Genomic DNA, 13,584 nt, shown 5'->3' on the forward strand with positions numbered 1-13,584 from the left:
GCGGTCATTGCAGCGCCTCCTGCACTGTATGCAGGTGGGCGATATGTTGGTGGCGCAGGTGACCCCCTCTGCCACCTCGAGCCAGGCCTTCTTGGTGGCAGAGGCAGGCCGCTTCCTCCCGCCCGCCGGGGGGAAGATCTGTGTCCTCCCCCTCCTCCTCACCCCATCTGATGATACCTGGGGTGAGGCATCATTAAAGTGGGAGCAGCCTTCCGCCTGGGCTGTTCCATGCTGCAATTTGTCCCATTGGTTGCAGCATCTGTCAGTGGAGGACTGCCCCTTTAACTAGAGAGCCTCCAGCTGACAGATCGTACTGCGCATGCGCAGCCCGCCCGACGCGCAGACCAGCGCCGTGGACCCCGGAGGAGCAGGTAATTGATTCCTATTAGTGGGTTGCCTGCTACGATCGCGTGGGCAACCCACTAATTTCGCCGAGCGTGTTGACCACGCTCCCGGAGGACCACCCGCTGGGAACCCGCAGGCCTGCTAAATTCGAGCCCAAGGTCTATCAACTATACAGCCTTTGAGCTCAAACTTTCCCTGATCCAATCTAGTATTGTTACAATTCGCCACTTTTTGTGCTCTTCAGAGCTACAAATCACCAATCTAAATGTCCCTATAAGGCATGCAATACCCCTGTAAACTATGATATACATATATCTATCTATCGTGCGCTCGCTCTCCAATGGGTAAAGTTATTCTATTGATTGACATGGATGAGATGACTTCATCTCATAATACTGTTTCCTACGTTCTTAACTTCCCTATCTCTCCAGTGTCAGGCTGTGCTCCTTTTCTCCAGGGTTCAACCATCATAAAGATGCAGATGCTTATCTTAAATGAGGCTTCGAAGCCTTATTTGTAATGAAAGTCTCTCTCGCTCTCTCTCACTTGCTCCACTCAATTTGGCACAGGGGGAACTTTACTGCCTGTTAGTAACCCTTTCTTACCCATGTCTCCTAATATTTCACATAATTGCTAATGGAGTCAAGTGACTGTTAGGGTGGCAAATATGGCAGCCAAATTTGCACTAGCAATGTCCTACAAACAACAAGATGAATGACCAGTTAATCTACTTTTCATAGTAAAGTCACTGCATGTAGAATGGCAATTTATTTAGGTGCTTGAGTTTGTTTTAACAGCTATTTCTCTTATTCTTTTGCAGGTAATGTGTTTGTTGTAAGTTTGGCATTTGCTGACCTTGTCGTGGCTGTATATCCATATCCACTGGTGCTCTTTGCAATTTTTCACAACGGATGGTTCCTTGGTGATATTCACTGTAAAGTGAGTGGCTTTTTGATGGGTCTAAGTGTGATAGGTTCAATTTTTAACATCACAGCAATTGCAATAAACAGATACTGCTACATCTGTCACAGTCTGACTTATGACAAATTATATAGCTGTCGAAACACAATGATCTTTGTGTTTCTGATTTGGACATTAACAGTGCTTGCAATAGTACCAAATTTTTTTGTTGGATCTTTACAGTATGATGCCCGTGTCTATTCCTGTACATTTACTCAGACAGTTAGTTCCTCTTATACTATTGCTGTGGTGGTAGTTCACTTCCTTGTTCCTATCACAGTCGTGTCATTCTGTTACCTGCGAATCTGGATTTTGGTTATTCAAGTAAGGAGGCGTGTCAAAACGGATGTAAGGCCAGGAATGAAGCAGAGTGACTTCAGAAACTTTCTGACTATGTTTGTAGTATTTGTGCTGTTTGCAGTTTGCTGGGCACCCCTGAACTTCATTGGCCTAGCCGTGGCTATCAATCCACAAAAGATTGCACCAAAAGTCCCAGAGTGGTTCTTTGTCCTCAGTTATTTCATGGCCTACTTTAACAGTTGCCTTAATGCAATTATATATGGACTGCTGAACCAAAACTTCAGAAAAGAATATAAAAGAATCATAGTGTCCGTGTGGATGCCACGCCGTTTGTTTCAAGATACATCAAGAGGCGGAACCGAGGCATTGAAGACAAAACCATCACCTGCCATAAATAATAATGATCAGATTAAAGCAAACACTTTGTAAAATCATTAATTTATCTAAATGCTGTGGACTGCAGTTTCAGATTACTTGTGTTTAGAAGTTCGAGGTTCTTGTTGAAAATATTAAAATATTCCAAGGTGTTCTTTCACTTTACTTACATATTTGTCATAATCACTATTAATAGCAAAGCAGAATGGGTTTATGTGACAGTTTTGTATTTATTTTGCCAATACTTAAAGGGTGAGCGGAGGTTATTATAGTTGGTGGTGTTGAAAGTGGCGTGGTAAGTGAATGAACATTTATACCACACCAACACTTGCAGTTACTCTAGCGTTGAAATCTCAGCTCAAATACAAGGGCAAAATTGCATTCTCCAGCCATTCAATCACTGCCTCAATCTTGCCAAACAATGACTAGCCCTTCATTGTGCCTAAGGAACACATTTTAATTCCAGAAATTTTGATTAACGATTAACGAACCCCAAAGTTTACGCACCTAAAAGGGGTTTCTGCCGAAGTTATGGTGGTGAAGTGGGAGAAGATCCTAGGGCTTCACCCCCATGATATAAATTTGTCCTCAACACTATTAGAACTCTGCTATTTAGAGTTAAAGGCAATCAGCTCCTAGGCTCTAGATTTTCTGCAGTAAGTTCAATCAAACTTAGGCCAATTTTGTACAGTGCAATGTTACCATTGATATAACAGTCCTTTTATACATGCATGTGAGCACTACAGGAGTATTGTAAATCATTAAGTATTAGTTTCAAGAGCAGCTCTGATGGCAAGATTAACAAAACTGCAAATGTTAAAGAACAGATGATGGGGTCATTTAACTTTGGGCGATAGTGTAAAACATGTGATTTTGGCTCGGCCACCCGTTAAATACCCCTCTCGATTTTTATTTCGATTGACTTCAATGAAAATGAAAATCGGGAGAGGCGTTTAATGGGCATCCGAGCCAATATCACGTGTTTTACACCATCGCCAAAGTCAAATTTACCCCAAATATTTTTGTTAAAGAACTGCCACCCATTTAAGTAGTTTATGGTACTTCAAACAAAAGGTTTGCAAAGGGGCATTACTGAAATAAACTGATCTGAATAAAAATCAAATGCAACCAATTTAAAATATTTCATATAAAATAAACAACTTTGCCACATACTACAGGGCACCTTGATACTAATTTGTTAAACAGAGCTTGTGTGATATGGTGCTATGGTGAACTGATTTGCTTGAATAATTATTAACAATAAGCAATCAAACAGCTAGCAGCTTCGCTCGATCTGATTCTGAATTGTAAAATGCTGCAATTGCACCTTGGACGTTCACTACTTGAACACTTGGGAGTAGATGAGATTGCCAGGTCTCATTCTCCCTGTGAATTTAGCAGTGATCTGTGAGAAATTACACATGCGCACGCAAACATATATATAGGTATAATTTTGTCTTGATTTAACCTTTTCACTGTCAGAGTGAAGTTATCTTTGAAAATCTATTTTACAACTTTCTCAAAATAGAAACCTGCTTTTAGTGATGATGAATAACTCGTTCACAATTGAATATTATTAATTAAATAACCCTAACATTAATCTAATTTAGTGCTGAACAAGACTAAATATAGGTTTTTGAAAGGTGGGAATAAAATTAATTTTTACCTATCTGTAACTTTCTTTTGTACAAATGTAACATTATTGTTGTCTAAAAGTCATTGCAGCTTAAATATTGCCCCATGACTCTTAATAAAAGCTTCAAGTAAAATAAAATTATATTCTTGTGTTCATCCCTACTTGGTGACAGTGCAAAGGTTAACCACAAATCTTTTGAGGGCTCAGACCACTGAACTATTTAAGCTCCCGGTATAGTTCATGTTTATTCCCACACTGCAGTAGTTGGTGCAGTAGTCGAAAAACTACTGATATTTTTATTCTGGCCAAGCTCTGCATAACAATCTAATTAAATAACGGACTAAGTAAAACTGAAAGTTTTCACATACCTGCCACTTCACAGAAACCTGATATTCTAGTTCTTTTTCTTTTTTTTTCCACTTGTATAACTGGTTAGTGCTGAATTTCCTCAAATCTTCTATTGTGCAAAGAAATCTGATATGTCAAATATCAGCTTTAACATATGCAGTGGCGTTAAGGGTTATAGCAGTTACACAATGTGCCTAATAAATCAATCTTACGTAATTGTAGAATCATAGAATGGTTACAGCACAGGATGAGACCATTCAGCCCATTGAGCCCTTGCCGGCTCTTTGTAAGAGCAATCCACTTAGTCCCATTTCCCCGTAGCCCTGAAAATTTTTCCCTTCAAGTATTTATCCAATTCCTTTTTGAAAGCCACGATTGAATCTGCTTCCACCACCCTTTCAGGCAGAACATTCCAGATCATAACTACTCACTGCATAAAAAAGTTTTTTCTCATGTCGCCTTTGGTTCTTTTGCCAATCACCTTAAATCTGAATCTTCTGGTTCTCGACTCTTCCACCAATGGGAACAGTTTCTCTTTATTTACTTTATCTGAACCCTTCATGATTTTAAACATTTCTATCAAATCTCCTCTCAACCTTCTCTGTTCTAAGGAGAACAACCCCAGATTCTCCAGTCTATCCACGTAACTGAAGTCCCTCATCCCTGGAACCATTCTAGTAAATCTTTTCTGCACCCTCTCTAAGGCCTCCACATCCTTCCTAAAGTGCAGAATTGGACACAATATTCCAGTTGTGGCCGAACCAGTGTTTTACAAAGGTTCAACATAACTTCCTTGCTTTTGTATTCTATGCCTCTATTTATAAAGCCCAGGATCCTGTATGCTTTTTTAACCTCTTTCTCAACCCGTCCTGCCACCTTCAAAGATTTGTGCACATATACCCCCAGGTCTCTCTGTTCCTGCACCCCCTTTAGAATTGTACCATTTAGTTAATATTGCCTCTCCTTGTTCTTCCTGCTAAAATGTATCAATTCACACTTCTCTGTGTTAAATTTCATTTGCTATGTGTCCACCCATTCCACCAGCCAGTCTATGTCCTCTTGAAGTCTATTACTATCCACCTCTCTGTTCACTACACTTCCAAGTTTTGAGTCATCTGCAAATTTTGAAATTGTGCCCTGTACACCCAAGTCCCAAATCATTAATATATATCAAAAATGTATATCAAATGTAATATATATCAAAAATCAATACTGTACCCATTAAGCACAACATTATTTTTCCCCCGAGTTCTTCTACAATGAAGCTTTGCATGCAATAGATGTAAATAAAATGTGTGCTACTATACATTACCAGAAAACCATATACAGATATGACCGTGAACTTTAAAAGTCACCAAAGTTCCTGCATCATCTAGAAACACTGACACTTCAGGGACCACTCCAGAATTAAGGCAGTTGGTACTAAATCATGAACTACAGATTCTGCTTTTTGTTTCAATGTAATTTTCAAAGTGTTGAACAAATCCTGCTATTGTGTTAGAGTACTGTACCTAGTAACTTCTGCAATCAATGTTTTTACATCACAGCTGTAATTTTGTAGCAGGTGGAAAATTTGCGACATTGTACATGATAATGAAATATGACATGCTGAGCTATATTGAAAATATTGCTTTATTAAAAATATTTTATCAAAACTAAAATGTTCTCCTTTTTCAAGTAGAATGTATAAAACACTTCATTATAATGAACTTTTACAAGCCGGGATGGTTTCTGATACTGGGCGTGATTAACTGCTTGTGGCTTTCTTGCAGGATAGTAGTGCAGTGTGAAGAGTTTGCCTGGAAAACCTGCAATTATTGAACAGCTATTTTTAGTTTGTTGTCCACTAAAGCCTTTCGCAGTCAAAGCACAGAGTAGAAATCTATTTTTTCAATTATATCTGGTCATTGGTTGCAAAAACCTACTAGGAGTGTGCTTTTCAATCATATGCCCGATCCTGCTTTATCATATGGTAGACAAATGGGATAATATTAACAAGATTTTGAGCAAGGCAAATTGTAGAAAATAATTCCATACAAATTTAAAATACAGCCAGATATGCCTTCCAACATCTCTGAAATGTAATAATTCCACAAATGTTTTGATACTTTGGTCTACTGAGAATTTTAATCCTGAATTGTGACATATTTGTGTATATTTTTTTTATGTAAGTCTGACTTTAACCATATAAGACTTTGCATCTTTACAATTTTTCAGGGCAGACTGCTGATGTACCAATCAACCCCATCCTCCTTGTAGGAATTTCAGAAAGTGCCTGAAGTCAGCAGTCTCTCAACCTGATACAATTCTTGGAAAGAATAATGTTGGAAAAGGATTAGAAAAGTTTGTGCTTCCGATTATGACAGAAAAATTACTAACATTTGTAACATGGCTTTTGTTTTTATTTATGTATAGAAGGTGACGATCCGGATTCTTTCCCCTCAGTCTGGTTCAGTAAAAACTGAAGTCGAATACATTTTAAAGTTCATCACAACTTTAATAGCAGGGTTCTTAGTCTGCAGCATTGATTTGGACTCCTGATAGAGTCCCTCTATGCTGGCAGAGCAAGAACAAAAACATACAGAAATCCACACGTTTTTATACAAATCAATAGGGTTGGAACATACTTAACGAGGGTCAACACCAATCATAAGCCGGGCACAGGTTTCCATGCGAGGTTACATTATTTCCGGCCAATCATAAATCGTCCATGTGCTGATCATGCTGCTGTTAGACATCAAAGGGGATACTTCCTCACCTTCCAACTTGGAATGTTCTTCCCTGTTCCTTCTGTTCCTTATCTCCCAACCTGGAATGTCTTTCAACTTTGGCTAAGCTCGTTACCTATATTGATCTGCCATAAACATGGAGACATTCAGACCAGTCCTTGAATCACATCAAAGACTCTACATTGCTAAGACCATGCAAACCTGCTGACTACGCAAACATATGGCCCAGCAGGAGGCCAGGCCACCTGTACCAATCTCAGTTACTAACTAATTAACCCTTTCTAATCATTTTGCATTCTGCTTCTTTGCCACGTAGACATTTTAATATTTTACCAAAAACTGACCACGTAGGGATTCTCAAAGGCAGGGTTCATGTATGATACATAAGGTGACTTGATAACCAAATTATTTTGACAGCACTAGATACTTCTAATGCTTTTGTTGTGCCACAACTTTAAACAGTTATGGAGGAGGCAATAGTACTGGCAAAAGCACCACAGTACTAGTAGAGGAGGGCTTTAGGCAACTAGGAGGCGTTTTTTAGTCAACGCTGGCTCTGCACCACAACAATGTGATGGAAAATAAAGTCTGAAGCCTCAGACTTTTTAAAACTCATTGAAAAGATGTCACCTTTTTAAAAGTCGCACCATTTATATTGGCAACTCTGTTCACTGTAGATCTGTTTGCTGCTCCAAATAGCGTATTAGTCTCACTGCTCATAAATTTAATTAGACTGCTGATGTGCCCAACAGCTTCATCGTCCTTGTAGTAATCTCAGAAGGTGCCTGAAGGTAGAAGCCGCTCAGTCTTTATAAATCATGTGTAAGAATACAAATGGGAGACAATGCATTTTCTACAATTAAAGGTACTGTATGGAACTGAGTTTAGTTTCATCAGCTTTATAAAAAGACAACAGAAATCAAACTAAAGGTTTAAAAGGATAAAAAATCCGAGCAACTCAAAAGTGTTTTAATATCTATAATACTGTTTTCCCAGTGTGTATTTAATAAAAAAAGGACTTCATAGTTTTGTGTGATTTTTGAAAATAATTATATTATTTAGCATAATATCTTTATGCTAAATAAACAAAATCATGTTTATTTAGCATAAAGATATTACAAACCTATTTTGTTATGTTGCCAATGTGCTTCTGTTAAAACTAAGGGATTCCATGTAGTTTTTAATGTTACTTGGGCTTTATTCAACCAGTTAACTATTCCATTTAAGTTATGCAGAAAATAAAACCAAATGATGCACTATACAGTGAAATGAAGCCATTTAAGAATAAAGAATTGTAGATGGCAGCTATCATATAAAATTTTGTAGGCAGATTGCAAATGTATGTTCCAACAGATTATGGGGATGATTTTTGTGTTGCTAAAAATGGGGTGATAGCAGTACCAAAATGACAAGTGGAATAGAAGTGCTGACTTACTGCTGGTTGTCTGCCCATATTTCAGGAGGACCTCGATCCAGGCAGCCCGCATTACTATTTCTGGTTCCAGATCCTGCCCATAAATCATGGGCAGTAGAAATCAGGAGATGGCCATTTCCAGCAATATTTAAAAGGATCCTCAGCTGATTTCAGGTAAAACACCAGGAAGTTTTGGGAGACGTTTTATTTCTATTACATTGTGGATTTCTGCTACTTGGACAATTTCTGTAGAATTGCTACAGAATGCTCCAAACTCTGAAGGAACATCTGGCAATTCACTTGTTTCTTCATGGGGGTTGGGGGGGGGGCGGTTTCTGGCAATTCCACCCTGGCAAATGGAGGAGAAGGAGAAGGAGGAAGAAGCAGGAGGAAGAAGCAAACAGCTACAGCTCAAGGGAGAGCAAATAGAAGGAAATGTGCTCACGGGAATCCTTACCCTCTCAACAGAGTTTATAGGATAACTCATCAGTTCCTTTTAGTGCTACAAATCTTTTTCACAATTGAAGGCTGGGACCCACACCAGAACTCTAATGCATTTGCAACTATCAACACCAGATTATGGAAGTTAATATTTGCTTCCCAAGCAGCTGTCAAGATGATATATCCAACTTCAAAGCAATATTTGACCCACAAAGACAAGTCTAAGTGTGACTAAGGCTATCCTCTGCAACCATGGCTTATGACTTCTCTACAGCATCCCAGGAGATCAGCTACTGGAGATGGGTGCATCCATCAGAGTACTCATCAAGCATTACATTGACATGTTGAAACAGTACTTCAGGTATCTGGATGCATCTGGGGTGCCCTGCAATACATCCCAATGGAGGCTTCAAGGATCATAGTAGTCTGATGCATGTTGCATAACTTTGCCCTTCAAGGAAACATCATAATGGAGGCTCTGAAGGAGGAAGGTTCCAGGCACTGCAAGGGGGCCTCCAAGAGAAGCAAGAGCAACCTGAAGAGGTTGCAGAAGAGAACTAATACTGACAAGAAGAGCCTTTCGGCGAGCTCTTATACTGGAGACTTCTCAACTTTGTAATGTGGCCACTTCATCAACAGTTCTGTCTACATTTTTCTCATGCCCTTCACGATTATGACTTAATCTACAGTGACTTAATTTCCGCACCAACTCACAGATCTTCCATTCACACCATCTGATGAAACATACTCTTTTTAAGAACATGGGGATAAATTTTCACCTTTAGCATTGACAGCACAGAGCTTCACGCACTGGGATACGGGGAGTTTGGGAACTTACCCAATTCATGGACTGGTAATGGATGAGTTTGCGGTCTCTCCCAATGACAATACATCCACACCAATCTGTCACCCCCTCTGATAATTTCACAGGAACCAGAAAGCAGGCAAGGCCAGGCTGGGCCCTCCCCCGCTTCCCCCCGCAGTAGAGCAGAAAATTGAAGCAGGCCCATCTTAGGACCATGCTCACAGAGGTCAAGAACCACCTCAATCCAAGGAACCCCTCAGAGACACTCAGCTGCCAGCCACCTCATGGAATCCTGCCGCTCGAACTGCATTGAGAAGGAGCATAAGAATAGGTAGGTGAGTACAACATAAGCACACTGATAAGAAGAGGAAGCACCATGATAACAGGCCCGGTTTCAGTGAAACTTCACAATTGAATAATTAAATATATTCATAGTATCATAGTAGGTACAGCACAGGAGGAGGCCATTCAGCCCATCGTGCCTTTTCCGGCTCTTTGTAAGAGATATCCAGTTAGTCCCATTCTCATGCTCTTTCCCCTTAGTCCCGTAAATTTTTTCCCTTCAAGTATTTATCCAATTCACTTTTGAAAGTTACTATTGAATCTGCTTCCACCACCCTTCCAGGCAGTGCATTCCAGATCATTACAACTCGCTGCGTAAAAAAATGTTTCCTCATGTCGCCTCTGGCACTTTTGCCGATCACGTTAAATCTGTGTCCTCTGGTTAGACCCTTCTGCCACTGGAAACGGTTTCTCCTTATTTACTCTATCAAAACCATTTATGATCTTGAACACCTCTATCAAATCTCCCTTTAACCATCTCTGTTCTAAGGAGAACAACCCCAGCTTCTCCAGTCTCTCCATATAACTGAAGTCCCTCATCCCTGGTACCATTCTAGTAAATCTCTTCTGCATCCTCTCTAAGGCCTTGACATCCTTCCTAAAGTGTGGTGTCCAGAATTGAACACAATACTCTAGCTGCGGTCTTATCAGTGTTTTATAAAGGGTTAGCATAACTTCCTTGCTTTTGTATTCTCTGCCTCTATTAATAAATGTAAGGAATCTTACAACACCAGGTTATAGTCCAACAGTTTTATTTGAAAATCACAAGCTTTCGGAGGCTTTCTCCTTCATCAGGTGAGTGTAGGATTCCATGAAAGGTACCGCATATATAGTCAGAGAACAATGCCTGGTGATTACTTGAAAGCTTGTGATTTTCAAATAAAACTGTTGGACTATAACCTGGTGTTGTAAGATTCCTTACATTTGTCCACCCCAGTCCATCACCGGCATCTCCACATCATGTCTATTAATAAAGCCCAGGATCCCATATGCTTTTTTAACAGCCTTCTCAACTTGTCCTGCCACCTTCAAAGATTTGTGTACATATACCCCCGGGTCTCTCTGTTCCTGCACCCCCTTTAAAATTGCTAACAAGTCTATTATGTGGTACTTTATCATTTAGTTTCTATTGCCTCTCCTCATTCATCCTTCCAAAATGCATCACTTCACACTTCTCTGCGTTAAATTTCAGCTGCCATTTGTCTGCCCATTTCATCAGTCTGCCTATGTCCTCCTGAAGTCTGTTACTATCCTCCACATTGTTTACTACATTTCCGAGTTTCGTGTCATCTGCAAACTTTGAAATTATACCCTGTATACCCAAGTCCAGGCTATTAATATATATCAAAAACACCAGTGGTCCTGGGAAACACTACTGTATACTTCCCTCCACTGAAAAACAACCGCTCACCACTACTCTCTGCTTTCTGCCCCCTGGCCAATTTTGTATCCATGCTGCCACTGTCCCTTTAATCCCATGGGTTTTAATTTTGCTAAGAAGTTTATTATGTGGTACTTTATCAAATGCTTTTTGAAAGTCCATGGGCACTAAGTTGGGCTGTGGAGCGCCTATTGTTACGACGATACGTGGCCTCCTGAAGTACCAAGATGGCGAGTTGGCTGTGCACACACATTCCCAGCATGACGTGTGCCGGATGCTCTCTTGGTATAGGAGTTAGCGTAGGCGCAGATAACAAACGCCGGAAGCATGTAAAGTAAGGAGAAAATGGATACAATTAGTGTCCAACGCTGATTTAAAGTGATAGATACCATTTTGGGATTAAACACTCAACTCAACGCACAGTCTTAAACCTAACCATCTGAACGTGCCTTAGAGTGCCTGGAAGACCCGCACCAGCGCTATTTAAAGGGATCATGCAGGATTTACAGGTTAGTGGCTGGATTATTGCTTCTGTCTGCCGAGACATTTGCAACTGTTTTTGGAGGTCTCCTATACTTGAATATTAAGACTCAGGGACATAACCTAACATTTAAAGCCAGGAGTGAAGTTAGAAAATGCTTCTACATGCAAAGGGTGGGAGAAGTTTGGAACGCTCGTCTGCAAATAGCAGTTGATGCTAGCGCAATTGTGAATTCTAAATCTGAGATTGATAGCTTTCTGTGAACCAATGGTATGAAGGGATATGGGGCTAAGGTGGATATATGGAGTTAGGTCACAGATCAACCATGATCTCATTGAATGGCGGAACAGGCTCGAAGGGCTAAATACCACTGCCATTTGCTGCCTCTTGATATGCACCGCCACCTCCTGCAAGAAAGCGGGATGTGTGTCGGGTGATGTGCTGTCTGTCATGGTTAAATAGCTGCCAGTGTGTGTGACCTGTGAGTTGTGGGTGTGCGGCTTGCAACAGTGGTAATGTGTAAGGGTGAGAGGAAGCACCTGATTGAAAGTGTTGAGTACCGATGGAGAGAGTTTGTTGGTATGTGGGTGATGGGGGGTGTAGTGTGTGGTGCAGTTGGTAGGAGACACCATTTGACAGTTGACTTCACTCACCTTGACCACTCATGTCAACGCATTGAACTTCTTCCACTGCATTCATGTTCATGATGCTGTGCGCCTGTCATTGACTTCGTCCCCCGCTGCCTCCCACTGTCTTTTGAGTATATGTCTGGAGGGCCTCTTGCCCCCACCCCCTCCCCGCCCTCCGCTGCAGATATAGGAATTCCCTCCTTCTGTGCACCTCTTGCACCCAGGTCGCTAGTGCATCAGCAGAGAACCTTGGTGCACTCACTCTCGCAGGCATGGTACAAACTCAGATCAGCAGATTGGTGAGGTCTGGCATGCAGATTGGTGGGATTTAATGGTGTGCAACCTTTATTCAATGTTTTAACATAACTCATCAGTGTGTGAACATAGGGTCGGGACCTGCATCTCTATTTTACGTGTGCGATGTCTGATCTCCATTCAGAATCCACACAGACAACAGACTGTTATTTTCAGCGAATAACAGGTACCAGCTACCTTTAAGAAATTTCTGACAGCCTGTCTTTAAAGATTGGAGCTCCCCCTGCTGGTGGAAGTCCGAATTGCACAGGATCCTCGTTCGACGCTGATTTCTAACGCAGATTGCAGATAAGTCCTCAGGCCTGACGAATGTCTCATCCTGCCTGAGCAGGGACCATTGGGTGGGGGGCAATAGTGGATCATGCTACCTCCGCCCAAAAACATGCCCTATCCAATTTTTCCCCCCAATATGCACAACATCAACCACACTACCCTCATCAACCCTCTCTGTTACTTCATCAAAGAACTCAATCAAGTTAGTCAAACACGATTTTCCTTTAACAATCGGTGCTGACTTTCATTTATTAGCTTATACTTTTCCAAGTGCCAATTAAATTTGTCCCGGATTATTGTCTCTAAAAGTATCCCCCCACTGACGTTAGGCTGACTGGCCTGTAATTGCTGGGTTTATTCCTCTCCCCTTTTTTGAACAGGAGTGTAACATTTACAATCCTCCAATCCTCCAACACCGTCCCCATATCTAAGGAGGATTGGAAGATTGTGGCCAGAGCCTCCGCAATTTCCACCCTTACTTCCCTCAGTAACCTAGGATGCATCCCCTCTGGACCGGGTGATTTTTCTACTTTGAGTACCTCCTCTTATCTATTTTTATCTTATCCAATATTGCTACTACCTCCTCTCTAGAAAAAATAGAAAAACAGAATATTTTTTAAATGGTGAGAAACTATTAAATGTCGGTGTTCAGAGGGATTTGGGTGTCCTTGTACAAGAAATTCAGAAAGTTAACATGCAGGTACAGCAAGCAATTAGGAAGGCAAATGGTATGTTGGCCTTTATTACAAGGGGGTTGGAGTATAAGAGTTAGGAAGTCTTGCTGCAATTGTATAGGGCTTTGGTGAGACA

The 13,584-nt window shown here is 40.9% G+C and overlaps 1 protein-coding gene across 1 annotated transcript in view; it reads left to right on the forward strand.

Moving 5' to 3' along the window:
- LOC137323190 (melatonin receptor type 1B-like) overlaps positions 1 to 2,034 on the forward strand; it is a 90,718-nt gene extending 88,684 nt beyond the window's left edge. The window contains exon 2 of the mRNA XM_067986699.1: positions 1,166 to 2,034. Within this exon, the coding sequence (XP_067842800.1) occupies positions 1,166 to 2,034 (869 nt within the window). The remainder of the gene's footprint in view (positions 1 to 1,165) is intronic.
- Positions 2,035 to 13,584: the final 11,550 nt, after the last annotated feature.

This window comes from Heptranchias perlo, chromosome 6 (assembly GCF_035084215.1).
Source record: "Heptranchias perlo isolate sHepPer1 chromosome 6, sHepPer1.hap1, whole genome shotgun sequence".
NCBI lineage: Eukaryota > Metazoa > Chordata > Chondrichthyes > Hexanchiformes > Hexanchidae > Heptranchias > Heptranchias perlo.